General features: G+C 40.6%; 1 protein-coding gene across 4 annotated transcripts in view; it reads left to right on the top strand.

The window, feature by feature from the left end:
- slc20a2 (solute carrier family 20 member 2) overlaps positions 1–14,716 on the top strand; it is a 118,924-nt gene that overhangs the window by 75,012 nt on the left and 29,196 nt on the right. For all 4 annotated transcript variants that reach the window (XR_007261773.1, XM_048595115.1, XM_020509992.2 and 1 more), the window contains exon 2: positions 5,243–5,815. Coding sequence is in view for 3 of the 4 variants with exons in the window: in XM_048595115.1 (XP_048451072.1) it covers positions 5,527–5,815 (289 nt within the window). In the remaining variant the exon portion in view is untranslated. The remainder of the gene's footprint in view (positions 1–5,242; positions 5,816–14,716) is intronic.

Below are 14,716 nucleotides of genomic sequence, written 5' to 3'. Positions count from 1 at the left end.
TGTGTTGTATGTGAAGGGTTTTGTTAATGTCAGCAAAATGCATGTAAACAATCGTGTTCATAGTTTTTAAAAAAAAATGTTCAATAGTTCAGGTCATACCTCTGATCCAGAAGGCTGCTTTTTTTCATTTAGGGATGTGGGTCTCGATGGCAAGCGCAGCATTTGCTGGCAATCCCTAATCGCCCTAAGAGATGATGATGAATTGCTGAAGTCCATGTGATGTGGGTACATGCGATGCTAGGGAAGGAGTTCCAGGATTTTGATCCAGTGATAATTGGGATAACACCTGACTTTGGAGAACTATAGTGTTTTCATATGACGCTGCCCTTGTTAGTCTTTTTGAGTTTAGAAGATGCTACAGAAGGAGCCTTGGTGAATTGCTGCAGTGCATCTTTCAGTTAGTGCATAATGCTGCCTTGGTTCATGATTCTGTGTTATTAGAAAGAACGTAATGGAGTTTCTTGTCAGTTGTCATCCTGACAGATAACATTAATTATCTCATGATTACTTAATTGTTTCTTCAGTCATCCAGTGTGAAATTGGTTGCCCTATCATCCAAACTCACCTGTTTTTTTAAATCAGGTTAAAATACATAATTATATGTAAAACAATTTGGGACGACTGAAGTCATGAAAGGTGCTCAATAAATGCAGCTTTGTACTTCTTTCTGACTGGATTGCCAGCACGTGTCAAAGGTCTGTATAATGACAAAAATATTCTTGAGGGCTATGATTGTACAGTATAATCCAGATGCCACCTCTTGCTTTCTTATGGATTCTGCTCCTCCATACTCTTGAATGGAGCTAGAATGATGCTCAATAGTAGCAGTGTGTACTATCTACAAGATGTACTGCAGAAATTCACCCTGAGACAACACCTTCCTTCCAAACCAATAACCACTGACCTTTTAGGACATGGACAGCAGATACATGGGCACACCCTCTTCTACAAATTCCCCTCCAAGTGACTCACCATCCTGACTTAGAAATATATTTCTGTTCTTTCACTGTTGCTGGGTCAAAATCCTGGAATTCTCTCTGTCAGGGTGTTGTGGGTCTGCCAATAAGACATGGATTACTATGGTCAAGAAGGCAGCTTACCATCACCTGTCCCTAGTTGCCCTTGAGAAGGCAATATATTCTGGCTGGCCACTGAAGTCTACATTCCACAAGTGAATTAAAAAGAATTATCCATGTAAACAGAATTACACAAAATTACTAAGTTTTCTATTCTGTCCTTCCTTACTGGTGTGTGTTTTCAAGTTATAGTCTCAGCATCTCTTTGCACAGTAAGTCTGTATTTCGCCCTGTCTTTTGACAAGTGCTCCTATTTCTAGTACTAATTTTAATGTGTCCTCGTTCATTCTGTGTGTTTTTCTCTTGCATGTTTGCAGAAAATGTGGTGCACTTTCCTCATTTAAATGTTTCGGTTACTGAGCACTTGAGCTATATGTAGTTTATGGCTTCTGGTTCTTCCCGATGGAAAAAAAATTCCGACTGCTTACCCCGAAATTATCAACAACAAAAACAAATTGCTGGAAAAAGTCAGCAGTTCTGGCAGCATCTGTGGCGAGAAACCAGCGTTAATGTTTCGTGTCCAGTGACCCTTCTTCAGAACTAATAGTAGCTAGGAAAAAGTTGTTGGTTGTTTGATTTTTTTTTTGGACAGAGGCTTGGATGGGGGGGAAGGGGGAAGGGGGAAGGGGTAAATGATAGGTGGGAATAGAGCCCAAAGAGAGAGAAGAACAATTGGATAGATAACTGACTGGATAATGATCAGCCTAGGAGAATGAGTAGCTACTAATAGGGACAATTAGTGGCTAACGATGAGTTGTGTGTAAGAACAAGGCCTGGTATGTAGGGGTTGGGATAAGGACATAAGAGAAATTATCCCATATATTATCTTTTGTTTCAGCAAGTGTTTGTTATTTGTGTTTAAGACATTCAGTATATTTATTCCCTACTGTGGGAAGAGGTCAACTGTTCAGTTCTAGTTTAGTGAAATAGTTTGCAGTCCCTAGAAAATTTGTTTGACTGATTTTTCTGGACTTCTTGTGGTTTCTAACTGATGATCAGATTTTAGCCTTTTGCTTCTTAGTTTTTGTTGACCTGTTTTCTTACTGTGGGCACCTGTGAAAGGACATGATGAAATGACCGTAGCTCCACAATTGTGTGTTGCATTATCCACAACAGGTTTTATAGACCATCATCAAGCAATAACAATTTTTAGTTATGAATCACATTTTAATGTGAGTGAAAAATCAATATTTTGTAATTAAAAAATGGCATTGGACGCAGTCACATGGAGTCATTAGGACATTATCCATCAAACTACACTGAAGAGTATCTTGGAGTAGACAGTTAAAGTTGAAGAAGTTTTAGAGGAAAACTGCACGACTGTGTCAGGGCACTTGAAAGCCTGGTTGAACACTTAAGTTGGGGATTCTTAGGAGGCCAGAATTAGAGGAATGCAAATGTCAAAATGTAGTGCTGAGAGAGATTTGAGGAATGAGATTATGAAGTGATTTGAAAACCAGAGTGAAAATCCATTAAAATGGAGAGGCATTGCCTAACTGCTATCGAGGCAAGTCAGCTAGCACAAGAATATTAGATGAAATAGCACTTAAATGCCCATATCTTAATTTGTACTTTGAGTTTGGTTGCGCTCCAGTTTATCGGGATTGGAATACAGACATGATGTGCTTTTGTGCTCCGACTCATTGAAGCCATTTTAAATCCATTTAAGTACTCATGTCCCGGTTTATGTTTCTGAAGTGCTAACAAGATTGGATTTTTGCTCACTGATGCTCTCCATTCCTTTCCTATTTTTGCTTAAACATAATCATTCTCTTCAACATTATTGACACAGCAAAAAAAACCCTCGTTCTTCCCTTGTTCTTCTCACTTTCATTCCGTTGCTCAGTAATTGTCAGAACAGTCTGTTCACTCTTGCTTTACCCTCCCAGCAAGTAGCTATGACTTTGTTAGCCTGATGGAGAATGCTCTGTTTCCATAGCAAGTCCGTCCTTCCTGTTCACCTTCTGGAACATTGCCTTGTAAGAACTGGTGCATATTGAGAAGTATCAACGTGGGGAGCATGTTCCTGCAATTCTTCTTGAAATCTTGTGTAGGAAAGATGTGGGAGGGACATCAAGTATCCCTTTTTTGTTTTAAGTCCAGAAAAAAAGGTGTTACAAAGTTAGATGGAATAGCAGTGGCTTTCTATTGTGCAAAATAGATAAATTTTAATATCCACAAAAATCCTTATTTAAATTCAAAAAAGGCATTATATCCAAAGTCTGGCGATATCCCAGAAATGTCTGAAGTTCTTTCTCTACATTGGCTTGTGCCCAAGACAGAAATAATGGTTGTTTGTGGTCCTGAATTATGATCGTTTGAAGGCTGCCATGTGAAAAGCAACAAGGTTAATTGACTATTCAATACCCATGTTGTAATCATGTTCAAAGTGCAGGTTAGTTTTGGTGGTCTTAATAAGAGTATGAAAAAGATTTTTAGTTTTTGGACATACCTTGAAGTATAATTGTTTAAAAGTAATGGTAGGTTTATCAGGAATAAATAGACTATAAAGTAATAAATGACCCAATGAAACAATATAAGTAGTAGCAAGTGAGAATCTAATGATAAAATATTTTCAATTATTAGATTATGTTGCCCTTGTGCTTTATTTTGTTTAAAGCCCAAATAGTTCTCTGAAATATTATTTGTTTTCAGTTAGTGCAAATGTAGCTTCAATCTGGGCACCATTCATTTAACTGGATTTCGCCTGCAGTCAGCAGAAATGCTGAATCTGTCCCAATGCTGCCTTTCTTGTGATCTACTAATTAGCCAGAAGTGGCAGCTTTACCATAGTTAAACACTGGCCTTCCTTTTTTTTTTAAGCCCTTGTGATCTTGCTTTTAGTTTTAGATATTTTTGCTTGCCCTTTGTGAGACTTTGTCTTGGGAAATTGTTAAATATCCCTATAACTACAACAATCAGTGTCTCCACTTATTGGGCGGGGAAGGTGTGCAGGGAGTACTTCCCATTGGCTGCGAAATGCTTTTGGACATGGTGCCTTTCACAAGCGAAATAATTTATTCTTTCCTTTTTTAGTCTGTTTTCTTTGTGTAGAATAGTCCAGCAGAGAAACGGGTCCTTTTGGACCAACTAGTCCATGCCGACTATGTTTCAAACTAACCTTGTCCCACTTTACTGTATTTGGCCCATATCCATCCAAACCTTTCCTATTCATGTATTTATTCAAGCATCTTTTTAAATGTTGTAACTGTACCTGGGTTCGCAACTTCTTCCTCTGGCAGTTCATTCCACACACCTATCACCCTCTGCATGAAAATGTTGCCCCTCAGGTTTTTTTTTTCAAACCTTTCTTTTCACACCTTAAAAATATGCCTTCTACTTTTGAACTCCCTCACCCTAGGGAAAAGACCTTTTACTCTTCCCCTTATCTATGCCCCTCGTGACTTTATAAACCTCCAGGTTCACCCCTCAGCCTCCTATGCTCCAGCTTCACCTCATAACTCAAACCCTCCAGTCTTGGTAACATCCTGGTAAATCTTTTCCGCACCCTTTCCAATTTCATTATATCCTTCCTATAACAGCAGGGCGACCAGAACTGTACATGTAGTCCCAAAGAGGCATCACCAACATCCTGTACAATCTCAGCATGATATCCCAACTCCTAAAGGTCACAAGGTCTGAGCAATGAATGCAAGTGTGCTAAACTCCTTCTTAACTACCCTGTGTACATGTGACGCAAATTTCCAAGAATTATGTACCTGAGCCCTTAGGTGTCTCTGTTCTACAACACCACCCTGGGCCCTACCATTAATTGTATAAGTCCTGCCCTTGTTTGCTTTACCAAAATGCCTGTCTCGCTCATATCATGAGTATCTATTCTGTTGCAAAACTGATGTCTGTTTGGCTTATTTGATGGGAAATGCTGCAGAGTCTTAATATTTCAGGACAGCCTTAAAGGACTGAGTTGCCTACTCCCGTTAGGCTGACACGGAAGATGAAACAATAGCCATCTTGTTGCATCTGGGGGTGAGGCTATTACAGGCGCAAGAGTGTTTGCTTATTTAGTGACTCTGTGTGACGGTCTGTATTGAGTGCAAGTGTTCTTCATGTTGTTCACTGCTTTAATGTAAAGGACATGAATTTGTTAATCCTTCTAACACGACCTTTAAAAGTTGCTAATTATTTCTTTTTGTTTGTTTTTGTAGGAGGTGACCATCTCTGCCTGCCAAGCTGGACACTTAACTATGGAATGCATTTACCTGATTATCCCATGCCTAAAAAACTCTATTAACACTACGCAGAGAAGCATTAGTTAGCAGTGAGACATCTCTGAATACTACTAAGCACTTTTCCAAAAGAAGAAAACAGTTTACAGAAGCCTGTCTTGTGCGTTTTGAGTGAGAGCACGCGCGTGTGTGTGTGTTTGTTTCTTCAATTCCCTTTTCTGTGCACATACTTGGGGGGGGGGGGGGGAAAAGAAATCCCAAAAATGATGCTGGAGAATTACTTGTGGATGGTGATAGTGGGCTTTATAATAGCCTTTATCCTTGCTTTCTCTGTGGGTGCGAATGATGTAGCCAATTCGTTTGGTACTGCTGTGGGCTCTGGTGTTGTGACACTTCGCCAGGCCTGCATCCTGGCTTCCATTTTTGAAACAACCGGATCTGTACTGCTGGGAGCAAAGGTCGGAGAAACTATCCGGAAAGGGATCATAGATGTTAACCTATACAATGGGAGTGAGCACGTGCTCATGGCTGGCGAAGTCAGTGCAATGGTTGGTAAGTAACCTGTTTTTTGATATTATTGATGCTAGCTGGATTTTTGTTTGCACTTAAAAGGAAAAAGTAGTTTAAACTGTATAAGCAGAGAGTGAGAATTAAAAGAGACTTCATCTAGGAACATTAGAGAAATATGATCTGATTGCAGTGTGCCTGATGTGACTGCAGTCTGCTCAAATAAATGCATAATTTCCTTGTTGTTCTTGCCTCTTTTTATAATGCTGTAAGAACCTGTTCCCTCTGAAATGCCAGTCCTTCACCCTCACAACCCCCTTCCCGTTGCAAAGAAACTTTCAAGTGCAAGCCTCAAATAAGAGGCTACATATGTTTTTTGGTCTCGTGAAGCAATTAAGTACAAACTCCTAGCAACATCTGCTTGTATTCATTGTCCATTGTTGAACCCTTTCTGGCCTTTGTTTAGATGTCATAGGAGATGTACAAATTGTACAATGAGCCTGCTGGTAAGGGATCTATGTAAGAAAGCCACAGGCATATATCTGTAGTTTTCTTGTGTGATCACTTAAAGTGTTCATCTGTTTAGAAGGACTCGGCAGACATTCGATTAACTATATTCACTGGAAGCCGAATCTCCACGGTATTATGCTTATCACTGCAGTGTTGATTTTATATTTTGCTTTTCTATGATGAGTCTGACTGATATCTCCACATCATACACACTGTACAGCAGTATATAAGATTTACTTTGCATCCCTTCTCTCTACAGTTGAAATCATTCAGTAAAAGTCTGTCTGATCTTTACTCTTAGTCTTCTCTAGACCTCCAGTGCATTGATATGGTAGTGCTCATGATGCTAGATTTAGTGCTAAACCAGAAATGTGATGTCAGATTCCACCATGGTAAATTGTGAAGGTCAGTTTTATATTTTAAAAAAAAATGACAGGATGTTGACTAATCCTCTCCTCTTAGAAGCAGTTGTCATGTCTAGCTGGTGTTCTGTGCATGTGATTAATTTCCAACATTGGTGTTAAACCTTAATGCCCTCTGAAGGAGCTTTTTGATTGTAAAAATAATTAAGATTGTTTTTATTGCAAAGTAGTGGACTATGTCCTTTTTGAAGGATGGATGGACATTAGTATTGACATACATAAAGTTAAATTATAAGAATGTTCAAAAGTGGATTTTCCAGAGGTATCTTTGAGGTGGTTTATGGAGGGAATTAGAGCAAAGGGCTTGGAAAGTCTATTGTCACTATTTTTCATTCTGTACCCGAATTTTGGTTTCTATTGCCATTAGTTCGAAATGATGTTTTTGCACACACTTATGTTTATATTTCTTGCTTCAAATCTCACTGTTGTTAGCTTTTACATTATTCTCCATTCTGTTGCAAATGTAATTCCCTTGCTTTTGCATTACAATTCTCTAGCCAAGACTAGTTTGATTGACAGACATTTTGTTTTCTTTTACAATTTTGTCATCACGAATAGCTACTACATTCTGCAATAATTGTAGCTGTTTAATTATATTGTGTTGATTCTTCATTTTGCTTTTGAAGCTTTTAAAGACATACAGCCAGCAGTTAGACAAGTCTTCTTTTCCTTTCCTATCAGGATAGCAATTTACCACCTGAGTATAGGCATTCAGATAGAGGTAAACAGGTTGTATTTACCTGAATAATTGCAACATTTAACCTAAGTGACCCTTGCACTATGAGTTCCTGAATGTTGTTGGAAGACCTTGCCCACATCTGCATTTTTTTTTTTTTTTTTTTTTTTTTCAAATGATTTGGTACAGACAGCTTGCCCTTTTCTTTCAAAAAAAAGGCAGTTGGTATCTTGAAAGGGAGCTGGGCACATTGTATTGCTGCCATGCATGTTATTACAGACTGAATAGCTGGGTAAACAAAAGGATACATTAATGCTGGGTGTAGAGATGGTGACTTTGGTGATGCAGGTAGACAGGAAGAGAGCATCCGGTGGGGAGCTAGAAGACCCTTTAAGGCACCCACCAAAGAGACTGGGATCAAATGGCCAGGGACATTGGCTTGGAGTCTGGGCTCTAGGAATTGGTGGTAACAGTATCACAGAAGGCTAATGATTGGCAAATGGGCTGTCAACATCAATGAAAGTATCTTTATCTGCCTATTCCACTCCATGAAACCTCTCCTGCTACTCTTGTCCATCACACTCCAGTCCCTGGCACTCGGGTCTTGTGTGTAATCTCCTAATTGTATCTGCACACCTGCTGTTGCTGCTAACCTCCCACCAGCCCCTCTGCCTCTGTGTAACTCAAATTTATTGAGGTGTGGTAGGTACATGCCTCCAATACTAGGCTGCAGACACATATTGATGTTTCTGCCCTCTTTTGCAGTGTAAGAAGGGAGCACAGCAATTCCTAGCAGGGACAAGGAAACTTCTTCCTTTTGAACCCTATGACAATGATGAGAACAGTGTTAACAGGGTTTGTAGCACCTGATCTCATTGAGAGCATCAAAAATGACAACACCATCCTGCCTTATGCTCTTCCAATAGTTTCAAACACCCAAGAACTACCATGTACACAGCCACAAGCTCCAGGAGGTGAAAAACTAGCAACAACAATTAGCCCTGATGTGAATGCTGCAAGCATACTGGCAGTGCAGAAACCTTGGCATGGGATTGGTATCAGCATGTGGGGAACTGAGTGGATTTCAGCCAAATGAGGAATAAAAATGATGGGTCATTTGCCAATTCACAAAAGGGCAGTAAGTGCTGCTGCAGAGGTGACAAACAGGATAATGTTGCATTTCATTGCTTTTTAATTGTCACTTTATCTCGGTCCATTTTGCAGCTTTACTTTTTTAGTTGCTGAGTAAATAATGCTGATGCCATTTGGATATTTTATTGCCTAAATTTGAGATCACGGTGGTGTACCAGCTGGTCAAGCTATGAGACACCAGGATATCTCTGAAACTGACCCTTGTTTTGAATGTACACAAAGGGTACATTTATGCACACTGGCAGAACACCATGTGGGAAACGTAGGGTGGAATGAGTGCCACCACAAGTGGCAAAATCTTTGTGGGCAAGAGTATTTCTAGCCCACACTCTACCAATTTGTAATAACTTTTGCTGCATTCAGTCATTCAAGTAGGAGATACTGACTGACTTTCTCCTCTGTCTGCAACACACTCAACACATTAAATCTACACTACAGAAATCAACCGTTTGCTCAACTGCTCCATTCTGTTCTCTCAAGCTTTCTTTCACTGTACCCACTTTGTCCCTGAAATTCCTCTATCTCCATTCCCTTTTCCCTCCTGTATTCAAACTGAATGACATGCTTTATTTGCTTCATGTTTTAATTAATGTCTGTGTAATATAGCAATAGCTGTTCAAAACTATATTTGTATTAATGCTGTCTTTGGTCTGTGTTCAGTCTTGAGTGAAAATATTTTCTTCTTATCCTCCCTGTTAAACCCAGTCATAATTTTAAATATTCTGCCAGAAATCCTCTTAGTCCTTCTGCTGAGTAAAGAACTCCAGCTTGCTCAGTTTTTCCTGTTGTTCCAGGTGTGCAGATCTTGAGCTTATTTGCTGGGTTTTATTTTGTGTTGAATGATGCCATTCCAGGCACAACCTGCCAAAATACGAAGTGTGAGAAGTCAGAGGCTGGGAATTCTGTATCAAGTGGCTCACCTCATGTCTTTACACTCTGAACAAGGTCCAGGTCAGAAATCTGGAGCACACCGTTTTCCTGGATGGGCAAAGCTGCAATGCTTGAAGCTCTGCACATCCTGAACTGAACTTTCTTCGATGTTGCCACCATTTAAACTCCTCATCCAGTGCCAGTGAACTGTGACTGAAGTATGTACGTTCCACAGGATGTACTGAAACAACTCGACATTGACATCACCCCACTCCCCTGAGCCTCAGCTGCTAAGGTCAAGGGTAATACAGTCATGAAGGGGCCAACTCGTCCAAGTCATTGATCATCTCAACTTGACCAAGAAAGTCACTTTGACATGTGTTCAAAATCGTTATACCTCTTGTTAAGGCCATAATTGGAGCACCTTTCCCACAAATATTGGAGCAGTTCAGGGTGGGGAAGGGCACCATTTTATTGGCAGCAAATACATGAGTGGCCGTGTGTGAACAAAACTTTAAAAACTTTTTTTTTATTGAATTTTTGTATTTTGTTCACCCTGAATCAATTTCTCTATGTATAGACCAACTGGAAAGTGTTTCCTGAATGCTAGCTTCACTTCATTTTGAAGTGATTTTGCAACTAGAAAATAACAAATGGTGCTTGTCTTCTTTTGAGAGTTATTTGAACAAGACCAAAGGGTCTGTTTCTTTGCTGTATGACTCAATGTCTGTAATGTCAGCGAGTATCAACTGCCAAACTTCAGACTGCATCATTGTTGCAGATATCCAACAAATGCTCAGAAACTGGGTCCCCTGTAAGACCTTCTCTTTTGCTCTCAGCTCCAAGATCTACCACTTCTTCCTGGTCATGTACACCGTGCAGAAAAGCAGGAGACTTTGGTTTGGACAGATTTGATTTGGGTTGACAAAACATCCTAACTTGTTCAATGTTTCACTCTCCGAAATCAGCATGTTTTTTTTTATTTAAATCTGATTTTACTGAAGAAACTTGGAATCTAGAATGAGGAAAATGTAAATGGAACCATACTATAGCATTGCTTAATCTTCTGGAATTAGCGTTATAAGTTTTCACCAAACCGTGTTTCATAACTATTCGTTTGTATTCTCTGGAATAAACATTACGTTTTGGCCTTTCACTGTTGGCTGTTTATAGTAACCCAACCTTGTTGAGTGTGGTCATCTTCTGGAATGGTTATTCAGAATGATGCTGTGGATTATGTGGACTGACTAAATTGGGGTAACAGAGAGAGGGGTGTCCTAAGCAAAGTATGCTCGGAGAAGAATTTCCTCAGAGTGGTGTGAGAATCCAGATCAAGGGAGCTCAGTATTAGAATTAAAGCTGTGTCATACAAGAGATAAATCAGGAACCACTTGGAATCCAAGGGCCCAAACGTACCTTTCAGGTGAAGCAACACTTCACCTGCACTCCCAAGAATCTAGTCTACTGCATTCGCTGCTCACAATGTGGTCTCCTCTACATTGGGGAAACGAAGCGTAGACTTGGCGACCGCTTCGCAGAACATCTACGTTCTGCTCGCAAAAAAGACCCTGAACTACCTGTTGCCTGCCATTTCAATGCACCACCTTGCTCCCTGGCCAACATCTGTCTCCAGCTTGCTACAGTGTTCCAGTGAAGCCCAACGCAGGCTGGAGGAAGAACACCTCATTTTCCGCTTGGGGACCCTACAGCCCTCCGGACTCAATATTGAGTTCAATAATTTTAGGGCCTAAGCTCTCCCATGTCCCAGCCCCCCACCCCACACACCAGGCTTTGTTACCACAGCCTGCCACTACACACCCCCTGTTGTTAGTCACTAACAGTCCCCATTAACAAGTACTCGCCCTCCCAGCCTGATTATTAGCAACTCCTTTGTCTGTCCAACTGTCTTTCTCTCTCTTTGAGCTCTATCCTATCATTTACTCCTTACCCCACCCACCTCCCTATTTTCTGCATATAAACTGACGTTTTCCCAGCCACCATCAGTTCTGAGGAAGGGTCACTGGACCCGAAACGTTAACTCTGTTTTGTCCTCCACAGATGCTGCCAGATCTGCTGAGCTTTTCCAGCAACTTTGTTTTTGTTCTTGATTTACAGCATCTGCAGTTCTCTTGGTTTTTATTTACCACTTTTTATTCTTACTAAGTGTTTTGATAATATGGAATAATATAAAACAAAGAACGGATTGATGCTGGAGATCTGAAAACAACCAAAAACTGAAATTTCTGGAGAAACTCGGTATGTCTGGAGAGGAGGCAGTTGCCATTTTGAGTGCAGTGACCCACCTTCAGAACTGATAGCAGCTGGGAAGAGTTTCAGTGAGAGGGTAGGTGGAGACGGTTTAGAGAGAGGGGTGGAAAATTGTTGATATTGTGCCGGGTAATGGGGACCATGAGCAGATGAAAATGGGTTGGCTGTGCTGAAAGTAACCCACTTCATGACCGGCTGTGAGGGTGGGTCGAGACTTGGAAGGAGATGTTCTTGCTCCAAAATTATTGACCTTGATGTTGAATCACTATCCAAGGCCCTAGACACTCCTAGGTGAAACAGTGATTTACCTGCATTTCACCCAATCTAGTCTATTTGCTGTTTGCAATGTGATCTCCTCTACATTGTGGAGACTGTACAGGCTGGTCACCACTTTGTGGACCATACACGTTCTGTCTGCAGAAATGACCCCAAGCTACCAGTTGCCTGCCACTTCACAACACCGCTGTGTTGTGTCTTGGGCCTGCTTCAGTGCTCCAGTGAGGCCCAGTGCTCTTTCTTCACTCCCATAATAATTCCTCAATGCCCCCCTTAGTAAATACCACCTTTTTCATATCTGTTTCCTATCAGTTCTGAAGATGGGTCACTGGATTCCACATTTAACTCTGCGTTCCCTCTGCTGAGTTTTTCCAGCAATTTATTTTTTTGATAACGTGTATACAAGATGATGAGAGGCATAGATAGAGTGGATAGTCAGAGACTTTTTCCCAGGGCGGAAATGACTTATGAGGGGGCATAATTTTAAGGTGATTGGAGGAAGGTATAGGGGAGATAGGTCCTTTCCACACGCCCACCACTCTGTGTAATGCGCTGCCAGCAATGGTAGTGGCGTCAGATACTTTAGACTTTTAAGTGACTCTTGAATAGGCACATAGAGGATAGTAAAATGTAGGGCATGCAGGGTAGATGATCTTAGGATAATAGATCAGCACAACATCGTGGGCCGAAGAGCCTGTACTGCGCTGTACTGTTCTACGTTCTATGGAATTTGACTATGGTACTTGGTCAATTTGAGCTTTAAAGTCTGAAGAAGATTTTTGGTGGATAGCTTAAAAGGGACATAAGAGCAAAGGCAGAGAGATAGGGCTGTATGGTTTATCGTCTTAATGAAGATCCTATTGGACTGGGGCTGCAGCACTAGCTGCCTCTTGGACGTCTGTCAGGTGGTTGGTATGCAACATTTCTTTCCATCACAAAGTAGAGAAAGCTCGTCTGAGATTGAATGTGACTCAGCTGCCAGTGAACAAAGTAGAGGGAGAACATCACACTGCACCTGTTCTTGGATAGTTGTTGAGTAGATGAATATGGTAAAAGTTGCATTCCCTGATCACTTGGTTTAAGAACATGAATTAAATGTTTCTCTGATTTTGTTGCCTTAGAAAATAGGTTAGGAACACTTGCAATGTCTCCTGATTATGAAGCATTTATATATATACGACCATAAGAAAAGGGAACAGGAGTAGGCCTCTTGAGCCTGCTTTACAGCTGATCTGACATTCCTCACAGCCACTTTTCTGCCCTTCCCCATAATCTTTCAATTCCCCGACTAATCTATCAATCTCAGCCTTAAATATACACCAGGTCCCTGTCCCCACAGCTCTTTATGGCAAGGAGTTCCCAAAGAGACATAATCCTCAGAAATTCTTCCTCCTCTCAGTCTTCAGTTTGTACCCCTTTTATTCCAAAACTATGCCCTCTGATCCTAGACTCTGCTAAGAGGGGAAGCCTCCTCTCAGCATTTACCCTGTCAAGGCTCTTAAGAATCCTGGTTATGCTTCATTGAGATCACCTCTCATCATTCTTCTAAATTCCAGTGAGTAGAGTCCCAACATGTTTAATCTTTACTCATAAGATAATCCCTCCATATTGGCCATCATCCTAGTAAACCTTATCTGAACTGCCTCCAATGAAATAATGTTGTTCCTTTTAAATAAGGGGACCAAAACTGCTCTCAGTACTCCAGATGTGGTCTTACCAGCACCTTTGTGCAGTTGCAAAAAGGCATCCCTACTCTTATACTCCAAACGCCTTGATATAAGGGCCAACTTTCCATTAGTGTTCTTGATTACCTGCTGCATCTGTGTGCTAGCTTTGTTTCATGTACAAGTCCCTTTTTCTATTGCCGCTTTCTGCAGTTTTTCTCCATTTAAATAATACTTCTTATTTTTCCCCCTTCCAAAATGAACAACTTCATGTTTTCTCACATTAGACTGCATCTGGCCACTTTTTGTCCACTTAATTAATTAATGCAACAATATCTCTAAACTGTTTGTATCCCCCTCGCAATCTGCCTTTCTACCTATTTTTTGTCTCTTCTGCAATGCACTGACTTCCTCCTTCCAAGTCATTGTAAATGGTTCTGGTCCTAGCTCTGATCCCTGGTCATGGGTGACGAACCTGAAAAAGAAAATCCCTTTTTCCCCTTTTGCTGTTTCCTCCCCATGAGCCAATTCTCAATCCATGCCAAGTACCTCCAACTCCACAGGCTCATATTTATTACTTAACATTTTTTTGAGTTTTAAACACTTTAACCTTGTCAAACAGTCTGAAAGTCCAAATACAATACATCTACCAGTTTTCCTCTATCCTCTCTGGTTGAGACTTCCTTGGGAAAAACTCTTAAAATTAGTCAGACATGATTTTACTTGTCTTGAAGCCATACTGACTCTGATTATATTATGATTTCACAAATGTTCTGCTAGTAATTCCTTATTTGATTTCAGTACTTGTCCAAATATAGATGTTAGGTTAATTGGCCTGTAGTTATCTGTTTTTGCCTCCCTCCCCTTTTTTTGAGTAGGGGTGATATATTAAGGGTTTCCCATTCTCTGTGGTATTTCTGTAAAATCCAGTGTTTTTTTTTTATTTTGAAAAATTACAGCCAATGTATCCACAATCTGATTATTTCATTGCTGATGATATCTGTGCTACGTAAAGACAGTTGGTGTGTAGCGATGGTTGGTTTTGTGGACAGCATGGTTTTGTGGTGCGAATTGGATCTCCAATTCGGTCACACTGACCTGGGTGAAT

The sequence above is a fragment of the Rhincodon typus genome, chromosome 3, assembly GCF_021869965.1.
Source record: "Rhincodon typus isolate 14 chromosome 3, sRhiTyp1.1, whole genome shotgun sequence".
NCBI lineage: Eukaryota > Metazoa > Chordata > Chondrichthyes > Orectolobiformes > Rhincodontidae > Rhincodon > Rhincodon typus.
Note: the sequence above shows the minus strand (reverse complement) of the source record. Positions and strands in the feature narration are given on the sequence as shown.